Consider the following 25,700-nt stretch of genomic DNA (forward strand, 5'->3'; position numbering starts at 1 on the left):
GATCATAATTGATGACGTGGATTTGAAACCTTAGTGATAAATAAACGACTCACCAAATAAGCTGCTATAGAAAATTAAGAGTGATTTTAAATTTCCGCATAGAATTTTGGTAAGTGCGAAGTTAGGATGTTAAGCATCGGGTCCTCTCCCCTATTGAACACGTGGTTTTTTAAAGTTTTGGGTCTGAGGACCATTAAAAGATCATCCTGTCAATAGAAGCACTATTCCTGCACCAACTTTCACATCCTATTCCAGGAAAGTCTGCGTCCCATCTCATTCAAAATGCAATGCACAGGCCTTTGTAAACAAATGCTAAATTGTCTGGCGGTTCCCAAATTTAGAAGAAAGAAATAAAACAAAAGCTCAATGGTAGATCCCTGCAACTTCCGAAATGGCTATCCAGCCGACGGAAGTGCAATTTATTAATTATTTATAAATTTTAAAGCAACTGTTTTGTAATTTTAATTTCATTTTTAATAATAGAATAATGTTTATTCAGTTGGCTGGGTAGACATTTCCTGCAACTTCATCCCTTTCCTTTTTCTTGCAAGTGAAGGTGCCTGCTTATCTACATTCATTCGCTCTAACAGTTCACATGTGAATACTTTCTTCGAGGTTTAAAAAATAAAATTCGAGATTTCCAATCGCCAGATCGGCCAATGAATTCTCTTCGATCTCACTTTAAGCCTGTTTAATGCTGCGTACATTTTGACTCCCACGTAGGACGCTTTGTGGACCGCATACTAATCATAATAAAAAGGTGCCGCAAAGGCACTAAATCCACGCTCTCTTTCGTCTTGTACAGGGCAAGAGCAAGAGCAATAGCAATGGAGAGCGAGCAGAGGTCTGTTGCAGTCATCATGGTGGGAGGCCCAACAAAAGGTAAGTGAAGAAGAAAAGCTTGCTTATTTGTGTGATTGAATAGCGAATGATTGAGTATGGCATGCAGGCACTCGGTTTCGGCCGCTGTCGCTGAATGTGGCCAAACCTCTGTTTCCTTTGGCTGGGCAGGCAATGGTTCAGCATCCAATTCTCGCCTGCAAGAAGGTTGGCGCTCATCTCTTTCTCTCTCTTTGTCCTCGAAGGTGCAATTCAATGTGATGTTGCAGATCTGAAGCAAAAATACCTGTTTTGGCAGATACCAAATCTGGTTCACATTTATCTTATAGGGTTTTACGAAGAGCGCGAATTTGCGCTTTATGTTTCCTCCATATCAAATGAACTCAAGATTCCTGTAAGGTAGTATTCACTTCACCAACTCTGTTCATCATATTAAAAAAATTAAATAAACTGTAAATTGGGTAGTAAAATGGATTGGTTGTGGGAATTTTTTAATGGTCCAGTGCACTGGAGCCAGTTTAGTACTGAATAAATTGTAAGTGAGTAGCATGTTAAGTGGACTGGTTGTGAGCGAATGTTTATGTTTAAGTGCCCTTGAGCTTGTTTAGTGCTGGGACGGAACCATGCTATGGGGTACCAGCATGTAAATTAACAGCCAAGTGCATAATTCATGGTTCTTAGAAATGAGTTGTGAACCATCACTCATTGAAATCAGGTCGATAAAAGTTAACTCACAACTATACAGAATTACACAATTCTGTTTGTTGTGTGGATGTGTAAATGAAAGTGAATGAGTTTTTGTATCTGCAGGTACCTGAGAGAGGACAAGCCACATGGCTCAGCGGGTGGACTTTACCACTTTAGAGAGTTGATAATGGAGGATGATCCGGTAAGTCTCCTATTAGTAACTCATATCTCAAAAATACTCGTATTGCTTGTCTATAATCAGCTTCAATTACGATTTCTGTCCTGCATATCGAAATATTATACCTTCTCTAGTTTGTTTTACCTTCCTATAACTGCTTAATTGAGGGCTCTATTTGTTTTCTGCAGACAAATATATTCTTGCTCAATTGTGATGTATGTTGCAGTTTTCCTCTTGCAGATATGCTCGGTATGTGTTGTTAACTTGGAGTCTGTTTGTGGCAATATAACATAAAGCTTCTACATTATTCTTTATGTTTTCCTATTGGCTATTTTTATGTTTCATTTTAATGAGCAGTTCGCCTAATCTGATGCATAACCTTCATTCCTAGATTAGCCCCTTTTATGTAACAATTTTCTTAAAAAGAATAGAAGTTTAAGATTCAAAATGTATTATTTGACTGATTTATTGTTTTTTCCTCCATTTGGCATTATCACAGAGGCCCATAATAATTATGGTGGAATGGGTACAATCTTAGTGATTAAGGTAAGTAACAATGGGTTGACAGAAACAATAAATTCATTTGAGATTAATTTAAAAAACAAAACTTAGCACTTGACCTTTTGAACTGCATATTCTTTCTCATTTTTCTTTCTGCTAGATGTCTAAAAAATTTAGTTTATCACAAATATGCACACATATTTGTCACATCTGCATGCCATTTTATTTGCTCTTTTGAATTTTAATCCTTTGTCTCTACGACTATTAAGTTACGAAGCATAATCCTCATAATCTGTTTTCTTAGATCCTTGCTATCTTGTTATACCCCAGAACTGTTTGCTGTTTTGTTGTAGATTCTTTCATTCCCACTATACCAAAAAAATTACTTTTGGGATTTTCCTTAAATTTTGTTGTTTTCTTGAAGAGATTTTTCAACATCTACCAGCCTATGCCTTTGTTAATTATTAATCAGTGTACTCTAGCTTTTGAAACTCAGCAGTTGGTCAGTCATGGTTAATCTCCCAATATTGTATGCAAGCTATCCCAGTATCAGATGCTGGTCAGTCATGGTTGATCTCCCAATATTATATGCAAGCTATCTCAGTATCAGATGTTGGTCCTGAGGTGGCCAGTCAAACCTCTATTAGCTCGATTAAATCTGCCTTGTTGTAGTTAGTAGCTCGAGCTTCTCGTTAATTTGAACTTGTCTTAATTACTCCAGGGATGCCATGTATGTGTTTTATAGTTACCGTTTATTGTCCAGGCTGGCTAATGTTGTATACTTATTGTTTGGAGGCTTGGAGTTACTACGAGTATAAATAGTTGATGCTAAAGATACAAACACAATCTAAACCAGAAGTGAGTTAGTATAATATAAATAGTTTATATCAGCAGTATTATCTCAATTGTTGATCAGTATTTGCTCCACAGGTTTCTGCAGAATCGGCCAACCAATTTGGTGAATTGGTTGCAGATTCTGTCACAAAGGAACTATTACACTATGCAGAAAAGCCGGAGACTTTTGTGAGTCTACTGAACCTTTACCCCATACGGTATAGGATATGGTAGTATATATTTAAAGTCTATTGCATGTTGATGTTTTAGTCCTTATGGATTTGTTTAATGGGTTTCATATAGTTAAAATGACTTTTCTGAACAAATTTTTCATTCAGCATTTCACATATTGTAAGTACAAAGGTTGCTGTAGCATCATCCTTTTCTTTGCAATTCTGCAGGTAAGTGACCGAATAAACTGCGGTGTCTATATCTTCACTCCAGACATCTTTTCAGCTATACAGGATGTTTCAACCCAGCGCAAAGACAGAGGTTGGTAATCAATACAAACCAATGTTACCTGGGGATGCATCCCCAGTATGTTTTCAGCCATCCCCATTCTGGAAATGTCCCGGGGACTTGGGAACACCTAGGGGACTTTGACTTTAACTTTAACTCATGGAGTAACACAAATTTGACATAGAAATTCTGCTAATTCTTATATTTTAAGGTTCTATTATATATAAAATCATGCTTTATCCATGTTTTCATATGAATATTTTAAATTTCTGTATATATTTTAATGTTCCCTATCGTTATATAGCTGTCCCCAAAATTGGCTAGAGGATTTACTGTCCTGGAAACTCATCCCCCTGTCCCCTGCCAAACCAATCCTGGAAATTTGGGGCAACACTGATACAAACTTATTTGAACATTTATCACCAATCCTTAGGTTAACAGGAAAGGGAATCATGACATGTTCTAAAAAATGAAGTTGATTTGGATGAAGGATTAGCGAGTGGCATTTGACTGTTTGTATTTACAAGACATATCTCCATTTAAAATTTAGATCCCAACAATAAGTTGGATACTTTGTTACGGGAAACAAGGATCTCACAAGTCTGAGGAAATCGGCCTGGCATGATACATCTTATCGCATTCTTACAAGAAAACAAATATTGACCAGTATTTGATGGTCTTTAGTTCATGATTTTGCTAGAGGAACTTCTGTATTCAATATAAATTTTGACTAACACCTGAAAATTGCATGATATGATTGAATTGTTTTGAGCTTTGACCGAACCATTGTAAATAGGTTTATTATGCATCTGTTATTAGTGACTTGTATGGCTGGACCATAAATTGTGGTAAAATGTCTACATTTTCAAGGGTAAGATGCTATGAAGTTTTTTCTGGGGTTCTGTGTTTAACACTTGATGATTTAAGCTCCCTATTACTTGACAGATCTATTATGTCTAGTCTTTCTAGAACAGCTATGCTAGCATCTTTTATTTGCTATTTATTGCTCTACATTTCCATGCCCGAGATGAATCCAGTGTAGGCTCCCTTCTAGTTGGAGATTCTGCTTTCTGATCGCGCCTTCTCTTTTATGCCTGTTATTTTGGCTTCAAACAAGTTACCTGTCTGTGGGAATGATTTTTTTTCATGTGAATGCATCCCTTATACGTTGTATTCAATTAGGTTTCCTTTTGAATATTGCTAGCACTCTGTTTAATTGGTCCAAGTGGTCTATTTTTGGAACACTATGTGTTTAGCTTTCTTTTGTATAAATCATGACAGTGGTAATCCCTATGCTTGAAAATGGGACAATGTTTGTATAAGAGGAGGATAAATTCCCAAAGTAAAACTGTGCAAGGCAAGAGCTTCTATAAGATATTCTTGCATGCAGATTGTTAATTTGCTAAAACTCTTCTGAGTTTTTCAATAGAATTAATGCTTAACTTGTTTTGGGTTCTTGTCCCTCATGACATCTTTCATTAGTTGATAGAGGATCTATAGAATGTGTCTAGTATTGGTCAATGTTTTCAATGTTTTAATGATGTTGTACACTTGCAACACACACACACACGCTTCCTCAATATTATAATGAGGTTTTCTGTCTAAGATACTGTGTTTGTATTAGCTCATTCCTTTGTGCTAACCCTTTGCATTTTTTATCTTCTTCCAGTTTGATGCCTTTTGAGATTGGAATAATGTAATTTTTGCTCCTAAGTAGCCCTGAATCCGCATCAACATAAGTCTTATCTTTGAGCATAAGGCATGGATTACGCATTCAGTACTTCTTGTATGGGAAATAGAATTGACACACCACTCTAAATCCAGAGGAAAAGGCAAACTGATGGAGCTTCTCTGTGAAGGACAAAAGAAAAGCGATATCGATATTTATTGCCTTCTGGATTTGGTTTGTTGTTGTTGGTCTTGTCAATTTCTTTCTTTCTGTCCTTCCTGTCTATGCAAGTACCTATGATATATCCTTCTATTGTCTGGGCTCCTGTAAATTGAGAAAAACTTGCACTCTATCCCCCACTGTCGGCTTCAATTTCATAGTCTTCTTCACTATTTCTCATCATCAGCAGTGTAGCTTAAATGATTTGGCTCTTGATGTTCTAGATAGTTGTTTCTTTTCCTAGTTTGGGTTGACACTTGCACACACAATCTTCAGAACAAAAACATCTGCTGCATAAAATAAATTTTTGGTATGTCATGCTTTCCTAAAATCTTCACTACAGCAGATTGTCCTTGCTCTACCTTCCATATTGCTTCCTTACATTCAAACTTTGGCTTTGTGGCAAGGCCTAAATATCCCCTGTACAGGAGGCCATGTCTTACTCTTAGAATTCTCGTCCTTTGAGCTCAAGCCAAAATTTCAAATTAGCTGTTTCTGATGATCCATAATAATTAAATTGACAAAAGAAAAGGGATATCGATATTTATTGCCTTTTGGATTTGCTTTGTTTTTGGTCTTGTTAATTTCTTCCTTTCTGTCTTTCCTGTAGATGCCAGTTACTGTGATATCCTCCTATTGTCTGGGCTTATTTGGATTGAGAAAAAATTGTCACACGATCACAATGTTAGCTTTCAATTTCATAGTCTGCTTGACCATTTCCCATCATCAGCAGTGTAGCTTAAATGATTGACACTTGATGTTTTAGATGTTTGCTTCTTTACTTAGTTTGGGTTGACACTTAAACACATAATCTTTATAACAAAAAAATCTGATTCATAAAATAATCTTTTGGTATGTCATGCTCTCCTAAAATCTTCACTACAGCAGGTTGTCCTTGCTTTACCCTCCATATTGCTTCCTTACATTCAAAATTGTCTGTGTGACCCTAATATTTCCTCTACAGAGGAGGCCATGGCTTGCTCTTAGAATCCTTCTCCTTTGAGCTCAAGCCAAAATTTCAAACTAGCTGTTTCTGATGATCCATAATAATTAAATTGACAAATAAGAACTGTACCAGTTTTGCGCTATCATAATTGACTGTCGAATCTTTCATAGGATAAAAGGAACTGATTTCTATATAAAAGTGCAATTCATTCAAGATACTCATTTCTGTTGAACAAATTTAGAACAAACTTTGGCTGCTTAAGAGGAAAGCTTTGAAATGCAAAATTTTGGAGTATTCTAAATTTTTTTACTCAAAACTTTACTGATCTGGATTCAATAAAGCTGGAAACTCTTAGATTCCATGGGAGTTCAAAATTAATACAATGCTGAATTGTATTTTTTGACCAGTTTCTTTTCCAAGCAAGAGAAAGCTCAAGCCTTCCAAGGATGGCCCTGGGTCTTGTAGAACTTTGGCCTCTGAATGAAATGTTTGTCTCCAGAGATCTACCCAGTACTGTCCTATTATGGGTGAGGCTTCTTCCACTTCCTGGTAAGTTTTGACAAGAACTAGCACACTCAAGAAACCAGGAAATGCCATAGCAGAATACATTACCTGGGAGTGGTTAGCTACATGAGTATATGTCAACTAGGATGTGGATAAAGCTCTTCCTGATCGATTTGGTCTGGCTTTTATAGAGTATTGAAGTGGTGCAGCCATAGTCTGAAAACTTGGACCTGGCAAAAACTTTAAATTTGACTTGGTTTTAGTGACTGGAGCTTAAAAAAGATACTCAATTTCCTTACAAAAACCTAAATTTATCCAAAGCCCTCTGAAATGTAGGTGATCAGTCATAGGCCAGAAATGATATTCAAATTGTACACACAGATCTGAATAAATAGGGTGGCTAAACTTGCAGAGCTGCTTGGCTGGGTTATGCTGGAACAGCAAAGTAACTTTGGGAAAATTGGAGTTGAACGCTTGGGTTGTAGTAGCAATTGCACAAATAGTTCCTTAACTGGGAGCAGCAGGCACACAGGTTGCAGGCATGTGAGTTGCAAGTGTGTGGAAGCAGATGGCTATGGCAGATGAAAAAGTATGAGCGTGCTCAGAGCAGGTTTTAAAATTTAAACAATGAATGCACTTAGAGTGAAGTATGATCATTCTGCACTAAAAACGTTTTGAAAACCATTTGTGCCATGTAGCAAGTTTGAGTGCTTTTTACTTGTTTTCCTTAAACCTTGTGAGTAGAGTTTTAAAACTATGAATGCAGATAGAGTATGGAAAAATCCATTTTTGCTTCAGCATCTAGACTGAACATGGCAACTAGGCAAGACTTTGCCCCTTTCAAGATGCATATTAGTGTTAATCACATTATAAAAAGGTTCTTGCCAACCAATAATAACCAGTACAGTAATATCAGCACACACCCTGCCAAGCCAAAGATTGGCTTGAGGAGATCCTGATGTAAAAACCCCTAGTTGGCTCCAAATTTAATAAATGAATGCACAGACTTTTATTTGCAATATTTAATTGTTTCCAATTTATATTGAATTTTCTCCAGTTGATAAGTGATAACAATTACAAGAAGATTGAAATGATATAATGAATTCAGACTATAACTGGAAACAGATTTTTGGGCATTTAATATGAAGAACCACAAATCAGAAATATATATATTTATTAATGGCACCTGAGTTGTAAGTAACTTGCCAAGCCGTACCATGAAATATTCCCCCTGTTGCTCACGTGTACCACTTCACTAACCAAACTCACATGATCTCCAAACACCCCACATGGCTTGCTGAGATAAATCGCAGTCCCAACAATAGTTGACATGGCTTTCCAAACAGCCGTCTCAGCTACAATGAAGGTTGGAATACATTGTGAGGGTTTAGATATACTTTCGTCCCCCCCTTTTATTGCAGTCAGATCTCTCTTCCAACCATGGTGGCTAGTATGCAGATTATCCAACACTAAGTCGGCCACCAAAATAATGTGAACTTCCAGCCAAAAATGTAACCTCCACAACTCAAATGCAATTGCAGATCTTCAAGACATTTCTCAGCCAACAAAATGCTTCCATTTCGACCAATCAACCAATGTAAACAAACTCCTCCATAGACACAGTGAATACAGTAGGAGAATCCAGCAAATATCGAACCCACTATACTTTAGTAGTGGAATGAAAACACTTCTCAGCTACAGTTATGAACACTAGAGAAGTAAGGCAAACTTAGTTATACCTTAGCAGTTAAATTGCAAAAGAACTTCCAAACCCTTAAACATCAACAAGGGTATACAGTTAAGAACCCAGGAAAAAGCCACAAAGGCACAAAATCAAATGTATAATCAAGCGTACCTAACTTATCAAATGGGCTCATATTTATAATCTCCAAATGGCACAAAGTTTCCCAAATGAATTTCACTTAAGAAGCTTCCCACACACAACATTAAAACATAATAAAGTGCCATCATAAACTAATTTATTAATTGCTTTTGGCTCCAAAAATGACCTTTTCCACCATAACTTCAAATTCTGACACATAAGGCCACTATTTCTTGTTCCTAAGATTTAAAACTTTTCGTCTCGGTTCCAACGAGCTATGATATTGAGGTAACCAACCAACAACACCAACAAAAATAGCAACCTCAGCGTATTTGGATGAATAATAATAATTCACCCAGCTTGTGAAAACAATTGAAGAAGCACTAAAATTGAAATTTGAAAACACAAAAGTGATCTTGATGATGAAAGACGATGAATGAACCTAACAGGGTGGCTTACTATAAATAGATGTTCCTTCCAGTATTCTTGTAGCCCAAACCAGAAGCTCGGAATAAAAAATTGAGAGCATCCTCCAACTCCTTTGACTCAACTGAGCTCATTGGAACCAATAAATTGACTTAGTATAAATAGTAAGTCCCTCAAATGGAGCCAAAACACACCATAGGTTGTTGGAAAGCCTATAACCGCACAAGTGAGATCCTCAAATCCTACTGTCATCTCACGAGGGTCACGATGGTGAGCTGACCCGACCAATTGTAGAAACTTGCTAAAAACGAGGACATTACAGTCCTCCCTTCTTAAGATTGCTTGCCCTCAAGCAATCCTGGAGCAAAATGGACATCACAATCCACCTGGATCCCAAAGGTAGAACTGCGTATTATCCTTGCTGTGTACAAGCAACTCCTGTAGCACCAACACCCAAATAAAGGACATCAACATCATAATCATATGAAAACTGACCCGAGGTGCTAATGAACGCAACAACTCATCGGAACTCAACCCAACCGAAATACCAACTTTGTCTACACTTGAGTCCCCATCAAACTGATACTCACACCCAATTGCACTGTGGAGATGGTAACAACCATAGGTCCTGAAACACTACCCCCAGCTCCAACCTTTGCCAAACTGTCTTGGGTGTGTAGATATTGCAAAGGGTCTAATTTGCAGTTATCAATCCCATCTGCAAAAGATGGTGCTAACCCATCCCATAATGGATGGCATGAAATTGGAGCCAACCCACAGCGACGTGAAATGAAATCCTCTACCTATGGGTCAAGATAAAAGTGATGAGCACTCTTCACAGTGTAATGGCAATAAAAACTCCCAATCTCTGTCAAGGGCTCGTCAGTATCAGTTTGCGAATCAGAAGATGGCTCCAATCTCTGACTTTGAACTACTAGTCGGCCAAGATCTTGGGCAATCCTCTTAGCAAACCTAATCTCGAAATCCCTGTGGGGAAGCATAGTAGACAAAGTCTCTACAATCTTTCCCACCAACCTCCGAATAGCATGAGAGCCTCGGATGAGAGTACCCTCAAACATTTTGTATGAATCCTCCCTCACATCCGAACTCTGCAACAGATACTCCATGAAGGACTCTATGCAGTAGAAATTATATGTGGAAGCATCCATCTGCTCCCTTGCGACCCACAGCTGATCCCTTTGAAATTGTGGCACTGCTAACAGTCCAATGCTATCAGCTGTATGAGATGAAGAAATAGATTCGCTTCCAGCAGAAGGAAGCAAATCAACATGAGAGCCCAACTCCCCTAATACACTCATCTCATTCGTACCTACTGCACCCATATCTTGGACGGATGTGTCGGCCCCATCATCACGTTCATCATCCCCAACCGTAGAAGCAAACTCACCACCAACCACAATATGCAACTGAATTGGATCTGGGGTTGGTGTGGTCCGAACATGCTCGAACTCTACGATCACCTCATCCAATCGTGATTGTGACTCTTGAAGAACCCACTGAGTACACTAAAGAGAGTCTACAGTCACCTTAAGCTCTTGGGTGAGTTCAACCACCTCCCCCTCTTTCTCTAACAATGTCTCATAACAGTTGCTCCCCAACTCCAGAAGGTAATCCCTGTCAGCAACTAACTGCGAATAGTTATGCTTCAAGATCCAAACAGCCTCTCGAAGCGCATGAACCTCTGCTAGAGAAAGAGTACTATCACTGTGCTCATTAGCTATAGGAGCACCCCAACCAGATGTAGCCAGCATTAGACAGATCGCATCATAATGCTTAAAAGCTAAAGAGACGTCACTTTCATTCACCTTCAATTGATTGGTCACATGATGCCTTTGTAACCCCTGCCTCCTATGCAAGCTCTCTGTCTCACTAATTGAACTATTATAGGAAACGAAATTAGAATTGTTCACCACAAGATCGCTCATACATGTGCTATCATCCTCACACAATTTTGCATCCGAGATACAACTACCATGTACCTCAACCAACTCCTCATCTAAAGAAATGGAAGCTCTCGCCTCGCATGTCGTAGCTTCCACCTCAATAGAAAGATCCTGCGAACATCGATCCTAGGACCCATCCAAAAACTCCTCAGAGTCATCACCCAATATCTGGCAAGAGGTGTCATACCTAGTGCAACTCATAGCATCATCAAATGGATCATCAAATGTGTCCAAACTATCTGCATTCACATCTCCGAATGAAGCCTCAATTGTTAACACCTGACTCTGCAGACATGACTCAAGATTAAGCTGTGAATCAACAAAACTAGAACATGAACCCACATCTAGTAACTTCGCTGTAACACCCAGATCACCAACATCACAGCTAGGTGACTCCATAAGTGCCTTGGTCCCACCTAAGAAAGCAACTGCATCCTGCACTAGAGCAACACTATCATAGCTGACATATAAGTCTCCAATAACAACTCCCTCCTTGGGAGAGTCTAAACAGTCAGTGACAACTACATCACCAACTGCCTCTGAACTAATAAAAGTGACTACTCTGGGAGCTTGAACCTGCTGAAGTTCAGTGCTGCTATCCACCACAGGCACTACCACATCCACATGTCCCTGTGAAATAAGTCCATCATCATCATTGAGGATAGGACTAGCAGGTGCTGTACTAAATATAGGTACATCTGCATTATGGACACCTATCGGGAAAAACTCAAGCCTATGCAACCTCAATGTCGGCCTTCTAAAGGTGGAAACTATATACCTTGCTGCCCTTTCAACTGTCATTGGATCTAACAAGCTCTCTGCCAACCTTTGTTGATGAAGCTTAAGTTTATACATACTCTCCTGCAAAACATTCATTTTTTTCATTGACTTCCTCATTATTCTGCCAGCTCCCAGAACTACTAGGCCTCCTGTATGTATCCATAACTGGAAAAACTAGAGTGCTGGTCACTCCGCAAACAACAACAGATGTGAAATAAATAAATAAAATTTCCTACCTCACAAGATGACAGGAAACTGCTCTGATACCACTGTAAAAACCCCTATCCAGCTCCCATTGTAATAAATGAATGCATAGACTTTTATTTGCAATATTTAATTGTTTCCAATTTATATTGAATTTTCTCCAGTTGATAAGTGATAACAATTACAAGAAGATTGAAATGATGTAATGAATTCAGACTATAACTGGAAACAGATTTTTTGGGCATTTAATATGAAGAACTACAAATCAGAAATATATATATTTATTAATGACACCTGAGCTGTAAGTAACTTGCCAAGCCGTACCATGAAATATTCCCCCTATTGCTCATGTGTGCCACTTCACTAACCAAACTCATGTGATCTCCAAATACCCCACATGGCTTGCTGAGATAAATTGCAGTCCCAACAATTGTTGATGTGACTTTCCAAACAGCCGTCTCAACAACAATGAAGGTTGGAATACGTTGTGAGGGCTTAAATATATTGTCGTCCCCTCCTTTTATTGTAGTTAGATCTCTCTTCCAACCATGGCGGCTAGTATGCAGATTATCCAACACTAAGTCGGCCACCAAAATAATGTGGACTTCCAACCAAAAATGTAACCTCCACAACTCAAATGCAATTGCAGATCTTCAAGACGTTTCTCAGCCAACAAAATGCTTCCAATTTGATCAATCAACCAGTGTAAACAAACTCCTTCGTAGACATAGTGGATATAGTAGGAGAATCCAACAAATATCGAATCCACTATACTTCAGTAGTGGAATGAAAACCCTTCTCAGCTACAGTGATGAACACTAGAGAAGTAAGACAAACTTAGCTATACCTCAGCAGCTAAATTGCAAAAGAACTTCCAAACCCTTAAACATCAACAAGGGCATACAGTTAAGAACCCAGGAAAAAGCCACAAAGGCACAAAATCAAATGTATAATCAAGTGTGCCTAACTAATCAAATGGGCTCATATTTATAATCTCCAAATGGCACAAAGTTTCCCAAATGAACTTCACTTAAGAAGCTTTCCACACACAACATTAAAACATAATAAAGTGCCATCATAAATTAATTTATTAATTGCTTTTGGCTCCAAAAATGACCTTTTCCACCATAACTTCAAATTCTGACACATAAAGCCACTATTTCTTGTTCCTAGGATTTAAAACTTTTCATCCCGGTTCCAATGAGCTATGATACTGAGGTGACCAACCAACAATACCACCAAAAATAGCAACTTGAGCGTATTTGGATGAATAATAATAATAATTCACCCGTCTTGTGAAAACAACTGAAGAAGCACCATAGTCGAAATCTGACAACACTAAAGTGATCTTGATGATGAAAGATGATGAATGAACCTGACGGGGTGACTTACTATAAATAGATGCTCCCTCCAAGATTCTTGGAGCCCAAACTGAAAGACCGAAATAAAAACTGAGAGCATCCTCCAACTCTTTTGACTCAAATGAGCTCATTGGAACCAATAGATTGACTTACTATAAATAGTAAGTCCTCAAACGGAGCCAAAACACACCATAGGCTGCTGGAAAGCCTATAACCGCACAACTGAGACCCTCAAATCCTACTGTCATTTCACGAGGGTTGAGACGGTGAGCTGACCTGACCAACTACAGGGACCTACTAAAAACAGGGACATTACACCCGATGATGTTCCATCCTCAACAGTTAGTAAAACAAATAATGTTTCAGCAAGTATTTACAGGAAAATGCAAGGCTAAAGGAATTAACTTATTAAGTAACCTTGCCAATCCTTTTGCACTATTAGTAGATCCAGCAACAAAAGGATAAAATAGAGGCCCCAAAGATCAATGCCACTAGTGACAATTTCTAGGGCCTAAAGAGACAATTTCCTTGAAATCTGATGGGTGGAAATTTTGCAACCAACAGTTTTGTGATCAGTTGCAAAATAGTGGGGCCAACCACATTTTGCGAGACACAATCTCTCCTAATCATAAGAGAAGTCTCCCCTGTTTAATGCTACTGAAAACAACTAATACCAAACTAAACCAAAGATTGTTTTCACAAAAATAATTGACTGGGCATTACATTCAACATACACTCCTTCCAAGTGGGTGTTCTTCTTTTGTTGTATTCTCTTATTTCAGGATACATGATTCTATCTTTACAATATAATCTCAAGTACAACTCAGCAAAGTTAAAAACAAGAAGCTTATGAGAGTTAAATTTTTTTCTATGAATCCTATGTAAATTCAGGAACAGGGATGAAGTATAAGTGCAGCTCAAAGTCTCAAACATATACTTCACCTAACATTTCAGAACGTAGAAGATAAAAGCAGCACAAACTCTGCAAGTTGCCTCCTTGCTTGAGCATACGATAATAATTTCAAACATGATAAGCAACTCAGTCTGCAAGATCAAGTCTGAAAGTCTAATTATAACTTTAAGCACAATAGATAACTCAAAGCTTGCAAGATTGGGTTCAAATCTTGTTTAGACAACAGAACAATAGTCACAATCAATTTCCAGAAAATGTCTTCACATAACAATTTGATTCTGCACAAAGTCTGAAAACAACCTGCCTCTTTATTGAATGCAATTTGATTTACATCTAGGATCAAAGTCTTAGAGTGTTTGTCAAACTGATAGCATATTGTTTCCTTGCATAAAGATAAAGGATTACATGAGCACCCTCCTATATATAGGTCAGGGGCTGAGAGCTAAAAGTGGAGGATTACATGAGCACCCTCCTATATATAGGTGAGGGGCTGAGAGCTAAAAGTGGGAAGTCCAACAACCTAAGATCTATTCCATGATTGACTGACTGCAGTTAACTTATTCAACATTGCAAGTCCCATATACATTTTGACTTGCAATGTGATTATATGTAATTGTAAGTTATAACTTTGCAAGTGATATGACCACCTGCAATTACATCTTTTCTTTTTAATTTTAATTTGTCAAAATGATACTACAAGTGCATAATTGAAACTAATTTAAGTGTTTGGAGACATGACTCTTTTACATCGTCCTCTATCTGTTGTTCATGTTGCTACAAGACATTGACACATGAACACTCCAAGTTCAATGAAGGCATTTGTACAGGGACAGAAACATACATCCTCGATTATTCTTCACTACAATGGTCTTAATTGGAAAACATCCTTTTAACATTTTGTGACCATCTCAGTCTTGGAAGCATTATATTGCCTTTGATGAAACAAGGAATCCTTTTCTCGTCATTGTTATAAGAGCAACGGTTTAGCACAATGCTGGATCAGTATTATTATCTCATGATAGCATGTCCTCTGTTCTTACATGGATCTCTCTTGGTTATCGTTGCCTCTGTTTTGTGTCTAGCAACTCTTAATGTTTTGCTTTCAATGTCATTATCTTGACTCTGAGAATCTGCACTTCATCATGACACCTCCTTCAAGATGGAAATGTTATAAAAAAATACTTATGTCCTGATTTATTGCTTTGGTAAATAGTGTGTGCATGGGAACTGGCAAGAAGATGTCTAATGTTACAAATATGGGGTCACAAGTGAATTTTGGGTCTTGAGGACTGCATTACAAGGATGGAAGGTTATAAGCATTAACTTGCAATTGGGGAAAACGAGAATGCATTTCATATGTGCAATGTGAATATACAAGTTTGCACTTGCAGTCGGGTCCCTAAGACCCTCAATTTCAAGTGATTTGAAGTGCATTTGAGGTTGCAGTTGGGTCTTGAGTACCCGACTGCAAGTTATATCCTTGCATTTAATATTTTGGTGAAAATTTGAGAGGCTGTTGCTGAAATTTATGGTACACTTCTGAATATTTTGGAAACAATATGCCTGCATTAAGTCCTTGAAAATACATAGTACAAGTACCATACTCATTGCAAAGACAGCTTTAAACGTGATCCTCCATACCCGAAAAGTAATTTTACTTGGTTGATGGAAGATCGAAAACAAGAATTGCGAATGTGACTTGTCAGTGCAAACACATTGCAAATGAAAATGCTGCTCTAATCCACTATCTAATTTTAATGCTCTTGGAGTGAGGCTCAGCACTATTTATTATTCGTAAGGAAATGAAAACCCTAAACACGACATGAACAATATTTTTGAACCTCCATTGCATTTTGGATTGAACTTATTTGAAATACAAACTCAATCAATCATCACAATACAACATAAAAAACCAAAACAAAATTAGAATAACGTACTCAAACGTATGTAACTCATGCTAGACAGAAGATTAAAAACAAGATAAAGCATACCTGATAAAACACACAAATTGGTATTTGAAACACTTAGGGAGAATGCCTATGCGATGCCCCAAAAGTCAAAATGCGGTCCAGTATACATGTGACCTCAAGAAAGGGACACAATCTTATAACCAAGTCAGAAAAATCACAAGTCGATTATGTGACTACTTCGTGTTCATAAATGTGCCTAGGTAAATGGATTTCAAATGTAAATCCCCTTCTCTAAATCTAAACTTTAATTCCTAAATGAATTTGGGTCTCTAAAATCTTAGTGCAAGGCCTTTCGGGTTTGAAGAAGCATGATGCAAGTTTGGATACAAGCTTAAGTAATTATAAGTTTCACTTGTAATAGAAAATATAAAACTTAAGCCAATAAAATACTCCATTGTTATATATTTTTGCCTTTGGTTGGGTTTTACAAAGTAGATTACAAGTGCTTAAAAAAGAAGCAAAATGAAGCTTTAAACTTGCATATCGGGTTTCAAAACCTGATATACAAGTAATTTTTTATACATAACATTTAACTTGCAATCATAGTTATACTGCCCTGGGGGATAGGGGATGTTGGAATAGGGGGAGAAAGGGGCCACAATTTCAGGATGACGAGGGAGGGTGGGGGTTTGCAATATATGATATACTATACATGTGGTGCTTAAAATTCTATATGAAAATATGTATAACAATATAAGATATAAAGATGTAAAACAGTAAATTAGTAAACATTTGAACATTGAACAATAAAATTTTAAATTCTTGAGTCAACAAAGGGAAGAGTTCTATTATAATTTGTATAATAGATATCAAAAGTATGAGTACCTCATCATAAAGATGATTACATTGAATAGCATGATATGATATATCAAAACAAGTACAAACCTATTAAACAATGTTTTTTTAATTTCTGTTTAGCATGTGTTGTTATGGGGATGCTTGTGCATTCTAAGGGGCTGAGAGATGTGGTTTTGTCCCCCTGTCCCCTTGGGGGATGCCACGTGGTCCTCGTGTTTCTAGGAAAACGATGCCCATTTGGTGGCATAGTTGGGGACATTAGAATGCTGTCCCCAAGTTCTTGGTGCATCCCCGTTCAAAGAACACTGGGGATTTGGGAGGGGGAGGGGGCAAGTTCTCTAAGAATTTGGTATAGCTTTGATACTATGTAAGAATTTGCCTTAGGGAAAAATCACCCAAGATCAAAGAACTCAAGCACAAGCACAACAATAGACCAACAAGGTATGATCAGAATAATAATATCCAAAATTGATTTATTGTCATTCAGTGTTCAGTTATGTCATGTCATGTACATACACACTAGGAGTGCCTGTATATAAAGGCCTTTGAAATGCTTCTAGAATGCCTAGGAATCAGCATACTAATAAGTTTTACAACCAAGCACATGTCCACTAAGTGTGGGTTATCTTCTATTAAGCACAGGAGTAAGTGCGATGATGAGAGGATAAGCCTACAAAGGTGTAACACATAAAATTATGTTGTAGACACGATGTGCTAAATTGAGAGTGCAAATAAGTGTGTTGCCAACACGACAACTCAGTTAATTATGCAAACTCCAGTGTTGTAGACGCCATGTGCTGAATTAGAGTTGCTTACTTCTGTGTTGTCAACAAGACAACTCATAAAAGTACGCAAACTCCTAAGTGCCTCACCTAAAAATTAATAAAATAATGCATTGACCTAAGTAAACTTAAGTAAGTGTAATAAGTAAATATTTATTTACACCAACACCCCCCCTTAAGTGCAACTTAGGGGAATGCACTTAAGCTTATGAAAGCTAGGATGAAAATGCATAATGGGTCTCGGCTACTACACCATGTTAGGTACTTATGTACATAATGCAATGCAATCTCTCATAAAGCGAAGAAAGAGGGAAAACCTTATGGGAAAAACCCTCCCCCAAAAAGAGAGATGAAAAATCAAGATACATGGATGGATGGAGTAATCAAGACCCCCCATTATGACATACATCAAGTATATACAAAAGAGATGTAGGACAAAACCTCATCTGGGTAATGACCATAAAGAACCATTACCATTCCAGCAGTTGACAAGAAGGGAGCAAGTGGGGATCTCCCTCTTGTTTAGCTATTGGCGAGACTGTCATTTGATCTTGGAGGCCTGTCGTACTTCCCAATCACTGGGGGAAATCTTGAATAATTGCTTTGAGATTTCTAATAACTCCCCATTTAGGAGCCCGTCTAGCCTTTGCTATATTATCGTCGTGTTGGTCCCTACAATGGCAATAGGACCCTCTCCCCACAATTTTGATAGGTTCTAGGGAATCTCCCTAGAAAAATTGTGGGCCCTATTAATTCTCTGGGGAATCATCGCTACCAATCCCGCCTCCGAGCCATAGAGGTCCCCCCCCCTCCCCCCCCCCCCCCCCCCCCACCATAAAAGAAAGGAAGAAGGAGACAAGGTAGTCCCCCCCCAAATGTAGAGTACCGATTAGTGATAGCTGCTCCAATATAGAAGCTGATCCATGACTGCTGAATAATGTTCCTCCCCTTTGGAAGAAACAATTGCAGAGGTATAGGTGAGATGCTTCCCCTATGTGTAGAAAGAATCCCAATGATGAATGGTGCCTCTGAAACCTGCTCAAATGTCCCTGTGTCGATGTTGATAGTCGTGCCTTCCAATATTGCTGAAAAGAAGTGCAAATCTAGCAAGGATGGATGTAGAACATGCCTCAAAGAACAGTCTTCTCAAATGATAAAGAGACCTCCTGGAACTACTCTACATAAGGATCCACAATCATATAAACTTGTAAAGACTGATCATGTAGAGAATGGACAGGAGGGTCGGAGTGAGCCCTCGTGACAACTGAAGAAGGATCTTTTTCAGCAAAGAGAAGATGTAGATCATCAAAGATGTCTCTCAAATCTGCTATGTGTGACTCCACGAACAAACCTTCAATGTCTGTCAAGAAGTCATCCACTGATGTTGGAGCTAGAAGACAAGGTGTACCTTGCTGTGCTTAAGTACTTGAACCTATCACTGTGGCAATGGATGAAGTATTCGCCTCAACAAAGAGAAGACGAATATCATCGATGATGTCTCCCACATCTTCAATGTGAGACTCCACGAACAACCTTGTAATGTTTGGAAGGAAGTCGTCCCATGAATCTGAAGTAGGAAGACATGGTGTTGTCTGCTGCACTGAATCAGAAGCCTTTGTGGCTGGAACTGGATCAGTAGTAGCAACAGGAGCATCAGGAGGTGTGATCTGATCTGGAGAGGATGCAGCTACAACTAGAGGTAAAAGATCTTTTGGGAATGGAGGAATGTGTGGATCTCCATACATCTCCCAAAGATAGATCCAAATATCATATAAATCAGTTGACTTCATGTCATCAAGTGAATCCATAACCTCCATATCCATATGTAGAAAGTGGGCATGACAAATGATGGAACGAGTGTCATCATTGTATGAAAGTCCTTTCGCATATAGTAATGCATTATGCTAACTAAGATAAGTGAGAACCAATTGACTCCATTGCTTATAGTTTTGTGTTGTCAAGGTAATTAAATCTTCCTCATCCATGATGTAGTAGTCAATGTACCTTCCAAAATGCAAAAAAAAAAAAAAAAAACCCCTAATGTATGATTCGGTGCTTTGTAGATAGTGCGTGTACAATAGGCCACTTGTCAAAATGTATAATTCGGATTTCTGATTTTGCTATTTACAACTACCTTTTGAGGTTCAAATCTGTCACTAAGCACTGTAGCTCAGATGTACAACAATTTTGAGAAGTAATCAAAGCAAGACAATGCAGAAAAAGGCCCTAATTTTGAAAGTGATATTTTTGTCCACACAACCCTATAATCTGATTGTAGATTTGGAAAGTAGATGAAAAATTAAGCACTTTAAAAAAAAAACGGAACTTGAAAATGTGTTCAGATGAGCCTGTATGGAGCATTTCAAGTTGCAAAATGCAAGATTGGACAGGTATAGTTGCCAAAAGATGCAATTTCTAACAAATCCATGCACCAAAACTAGAAAAGAACAACACCATTAAAAAGTTCAAGAAATTCTACCCAAAATAAAAAAATATTGCACCTGATTTGGAGTCCAGATGATTGAATTATGGCCTCCCAAAGTTAGGCTGTCAAATCAAAACTGAATCTGGAGAGGGGTTTGGGCAGCAAACTGCAAGGTTAAATTTGATAGTCAAACAACTGTCGCAACATTTCAAAATTGCCTGGAAATGACGGTCGAACAACCATCAAATTTAAAATATTGTCTGGTTGATGTCAGTGAAAAAAATCCCCCTTGTTGATGTGGTAGGCTGATTGGACGTACGAATGGCGAGGTGGAGGTGGCACGTGTCAAAGGGTTTGCTAACGTGTGTACGGCCTATCGTTGTGGACTGCTTACGTGGCAGTTTGTGATCGTACCACATGGAGGTGTGCAACATTGTGTCCTGCCCATGTGGAGGATGAGGTGATTGGGATTGCAATCGTTGTTGGTCCACGTGGTAGGACGAGAGGGTCCGACGTGCATGGATTGATCGGCGAGGGCTGACTTCGAACACATGGAGAGTAGATGTGGCACGTGAACCTACTCTAGACATATGGCAGGGCTTTCTGTGTTGCTGTGTGATTGAAGATCTTTGTCTGTTGAAGCCGATCTCGGAAAAATTTCTCGGCGGTTGAAGATTTTTAAAACAACACCGCAATGAGTTGTCATTAATGTAGGCTGGGATTAAACTGTGGTGCCGGGAAAGCAAAGAGTTCCGGCGAAGTGATGATGGAGCCGTTGGAAAACTGCGATCGAAGTTATCTGCACCAGAAAGACGAATTGTCGCTGAAATCTGCAATGGGGCCAGGAAATGATGACGGGTGGTGAGGTCACCAGAGAGATGACAGTAGTGGTCAAGTCTTCAAACATGGCCGAAGACTTTGCGGAGCTGGTCGGGAAAGGGTGAACGTCGGCGTGGGAATTTTAAAATCCCACATTCATTGTGGGTATACCTTGCGGGGTGTATAAAATAAACAGCCCGCAATTGTAAATCAAACAAGCAAGGTGCTGCTGGTTAGTATTGCCGCCGGGTTGGTGGTTAGTTACTGGTGTGTTGTCGCCAAATTTGGAAAAGCCGTTGGATGAATATGAAGGAATATTCTATGCTATGATAGAATATTTTCTGTAGGGGCCGGGGTTTCACTGGCCGGTTCTTGTAAAAAAAATTTCTCTGCAAGCCGAGTAGACAAACTTTTTTCCGAAAATTTGCAGAAAAATTCTAATGGATTGCAGATAAAATTAAAAATACCGATCTGAAATAAATTTAATTGTAGATCTAATAGATCATAACGTACTTGCAAATTGGACCTCCGGGTGCCAGTTTACAAAATTTTTTTTGCCTCAAATTCGACTATGGCTTAGGGTAAGCGAATTTATAGTTGATTTTCACTGAATCAACGTTCCAGACGCAATGACAAGGTCCACTTTGGCTCTAGATGCTCCCAACTATGATATTCTGGATCTGGGTTGAGGTGTCCTCAGAGAGGTGAAGCAAGAATTGTCTCAAACGGCTATGTGAAGAGAATTTCCCTCAGCTCTGATACCATGTAAGAATTTGGTATAGCTCTGATATCATGTAAGAATTTTCCTTAGGGCAAAATCACCCAAGATCAAGGAACTCAAGCACAAGCACAATAGTAGACCAACAAGGTATGATCAGAATAACAATATCCAAAATTGATTTATTGTCATTCAATGTTCAGTTATGTCATGTCATGTACATACACACTAGGAGTGCCTGTATATAAAGGCCTCTGGAATGCTTCTAGAGTGCCTAGGAATCAACATATTGATAAGTCTTAAAACCAAGCACATGTCCACCAAGTGTGGGTTATCCTCCATTAAGCACTGGAGAAAGTGCGATGATGAGCGGATAAGCCTACAAAGGTGTAGCACGTAAAATTATGTTGTAGACACCATGTGTTAAATTGAGAGTGCAAATAACTGTGTTGTCAACACGACAACTCAGTTAATTATGCAAACTCTAGTGTTGTGGACACCATGTGCTGAATTAGAGTTGCTTATTTCTGTGTTGTCAACAAGACAACTCATAAAAGTAGGCAAACTCTTAAGTGTCTCACCTAAAAAATAATAAAATAATGCATTGACCTAAGTAAACTTAAGTAAGTGTAATAAGTAATTACTTATTTACAACAACAGGGTCCACGTCCCTGGGGTACAGAACTTGTGATATGACTTCTAAAAGCTGATCTGATTCATGGGCTTAAAACATAACAATAAATGAAGGCAAACATGGTCAAATTTGGCTATTAAAAAGATCAGTCACAAGTGCAAGTAATATAAACTTGCAATCTCAACTCAGAAACTCAAAATTGCTAAAAGCCAAGTCAAAACTGTATGTTGAGAGGGCAATTATGCTTACAAGCAACACAAATAATGTGAACTTGCGAATGGAGTCCGAAACCTGGTATTGACTATAAAAATGAAAAAAAAACTAACTTAGTAACTCAGAAAACTTAACACAACAAAAGATCAAGGATTATGGGTTCGTTATTGAGCACCTTGGGAAATGGAAATGTGACTTGAAATGTGTGATGGTGCCGTTAAACATTAAAATCTGGTGGGTTATCCCTAATTTAGGGACAACAAATTCTAAAGGTAAAGATTGAGAACATCTCCAATTTATGTCAGTACAAGATATTCAACAACTAGAGTGAGACCTAAAAAAAAGCAACCACTTTTTGCACAAATCTCTTACTTTGGAAATGTATGGCTCGTTTCATTCACAAAAACATCAGATGCTTAATGAAAGAAAGACATTTCCATAAGTTTGAGGAGAATCTGCAGATATGACTTCTAAACCAGCTTGAGCTTTGAAAAACACAATTTTAGGCTTAGTTACTAAGACAGGCACTTCTAAGTTCCCTTTCCCCCCACATACCAACAAGGCAAGCCCATATTGTCTATTATATCTTGGATTAACAGAGGGATTGGTACTTCCAATAAACACTGGAATCTCATGGACAAGGTAATTACAAAAGAAAAAAATATTTGCTTATCTTGAAGTACCTATGCGAGTTGTTTCCAGACAGAAGCACTGTATTTGGGGAAGTAAGATGCATTTTCCTTTTTATCTGCTAAGACTATTACTGAAGTGGGACACCTTTTGATTTGTTGTCTTTTCTCATGATTTCTTTTCCATGGCAATGGCTTGCATGTCTATGCTTTTATGAATTTTAAGAAATATCCTGTATGCTTTTTTCTATATTCGAGTGTTGAGATTGGATTGCTAGATCTGATACACCCAATCTCATCATTATTGAAAACAATAATATCACTCTTTTGGAACAGTGTGATTGGATTTCTAATCTAATCCGCCAGATCTTAGTCTGCAGAGATCTCAATTCTTTCAATTCACTCGGGGAAAAATTTGGGGGGAGTAGGATTTAGTCAGTTACTACTAATACACTTCTTAGGCTGAGATCAAATACTTCTTTGGTATACAAATTTAATTTTTACATATTTCTGTTTTTTAAGTTGGTTTTTTCTAACCTCCCTTCAGGTTCTTGATGATGGATTGTGGAGTATGATCTGAAAGGTTGATGATTGAAAAATTCTATGCAGTTAAATCTATAAATATATCAAGCTAAGTGTTGTATGTGTTAGGATCTCAAAAGGGAGATATAGTATGGAGTGATCTCTTCCATAAGGAGCATCGTGTAGTGTTGCCCAAAGTTAACTGTTTTTAAGTATATTGGATATTATTTGAAGCATTCCTATAATTTTAAGAAAGATCTTAGCATTCGGTGTCAGAGCTTCTATTTGGGCAAAGTGGGAGTAATTTTCTGCAGATTAGTTTTCCAATCTAGCTGCCTATATTGCAGTAGGTTGTGTACTGTTCCCATGGTATTTGGTTTCGATTCCCTTCAAGAATCTGATATCCTCATTTCTCCAATTAAGGCAATCTTGAATTCCCTGGAAAAATGATTTCTCAAGCTTTCCAAAAAGTGCTCACAGTAAAGATATAAATAGTATCTAGGTAGATATTATGATGTAAAGTTGGCTCGGTGGTTTTGATTTTTCATAAATTTTTTCAGGTTGAATTTAGAGCAGAATTTTGCAGAAAGTTCTTTGTCTTGTGTAGGTCTCTAAATAGAACAATCTTGCATTTATCAGAAAGAGATTTTATGGGATTTTTTGAAAGTGGAAATAATAATTAGGGCATGTGGTGAATATCAATTTGTTTGGACAGCAACCTGGTGAGGGTACCTGAGCAGATTTCTGGCCCAAAAATCTCTAGAATGAACAAGTGCAAATATCACATTTGTGGTTAAAAAGTTGAAAACATTTCATAATTGTTATTTTTATTGCTCTCTTTAAGTTTTTTGAGGATCATGAGACCAATATCCTTTTGATCAGTTACTGAGAGTTCTATTACATGTATATAAATTTCAGGTGTTGAGACCAGTATTGTTTGTTGTGATTGTTGACTGCAAATTCTCATATCAGTTGTTCATATCTTAATGCATTGCAGCAAGTATGCGGCGTGTATCTAGTTTTGAGGCTCTTCAGTCAGCAACAAAGTAAGTCCTCATTTAATTTCTCATTGATGTCTACTGTTTGAAAGCATTGTTTTGACATTATTACAGATTTCCTTGTCCCTCATTTTGAGCAGTGGCCAAAGCTTCGGTCTTTCTATATTGCTGTTTTTTGACTAATAGATAATGCCTATGAATATCTTTGTAAAGACTTTATCATACAATTTATTGTCGAAGTATCAACATTTTTGTAATTCCGATATCATTCAGTTTAAAGCTAAAAATGGACCTTTAAATCTGTGGTGAAGGTGTATAACAACTGTGATTTAGCATACCTATTTTTTGTTGATTGCTGGGAGGAATATCAAGAGATATATGATAAATAATTCTTACTTAGTAAACTTGTATTGTAGGTTGCTTTTTTTGTAAAGATTCAGTTTTCAGAGTATAAATTGTAAATCCATGTAAAGAACTTCTATCTAAAAAATGGGATGTGCGAGGCTCACCCATTTTTGGCCTGGCAGGACAAGATATGGCACAGCCATCAATTAACAAATTCCATATAAATCTGCATTTTTTGGATTAATGCCAATAATATATGAAGAAGGAAGCTTTTTACATAATCCCACTATAGATGAGAAGCACAGCCAGACACCAGGTAAAGGCTGCAGAGAGGATGCTACGTTGAATAAGCTTACATCTCAAATAAAACTAAAAGAGCTAGTTTGTGAGAATATGCTGTGTTAGATTGTTCGACAGTGTGTTAAGCCAAGTCCTTCACAGAGCACACATGCAGATGGACCCAAACAATCAGCCCTTTTCTGAGAATGATGCTTTGCTTACTCCCAGGATACCAAAGACCAGTACAAGATTGTCTTAGAG

General features: G+C 38.0%; 1 protein-coding gene across 3 annotated transcripts in view; it reads left to right on the plus strand.

Moving 5' to 3' along the window:
• The first annotated feature begins 223 nt into the window (after positions 1-223).
• LOC149535027 (uncharacterized) overlaps positions 224-25,700 on the plus strand; it is a 62,346-nt gene continuing 36,869 nt past the window's right edge. Inside the window, exons 1-10 of one of the 3 annotated variants that reach the window (XM_089806998.1) lie at positions 224-369; positions 806-882; positions 950-1,047; positions 1,139-1,239; positions 1,651-1,729; positions 1,894-1,954; positions 2,205-2,251; positions 3,137-3,229; positions 3,442-3,532; positions 24,815-24,863. In XM_089806998.1, the coding sequence (XP_089663124.1) occupies positions 828-882; positions 950-1,047; positions 1,139-1,239; positions 1,651-1,729; positions 1,894-1,954; positions 2,205-2,251; positions 3,137-3,229; positions 3,442-3,532; positions 24,815-24,863 (674 nt within the window). In that variant the 5' untranslated portion in view covers positions 224-369; positions 806-827. The other 2 variants (XM_089806997.1, XM_089806996.1) reach the window with 2 other exon arrangements.

Source organism: Cupressus sempervirens, chromosome 10 (genome assembly GCF_028749045.1).
Source record: "Cupressus sempervirens isolate cs-2001-9-10 chromosome 10, ASM2874904v1, whole genome shotgun sequence".
In the NCBI taxonomy this organism is placed as follows: domain Eukaryota; kingdom Viridiplantae; phylum Streptophyta; class Pinopsida; order Cupressales; family Cupressaceae; genus Cupressus; species Cupressus sempervirens.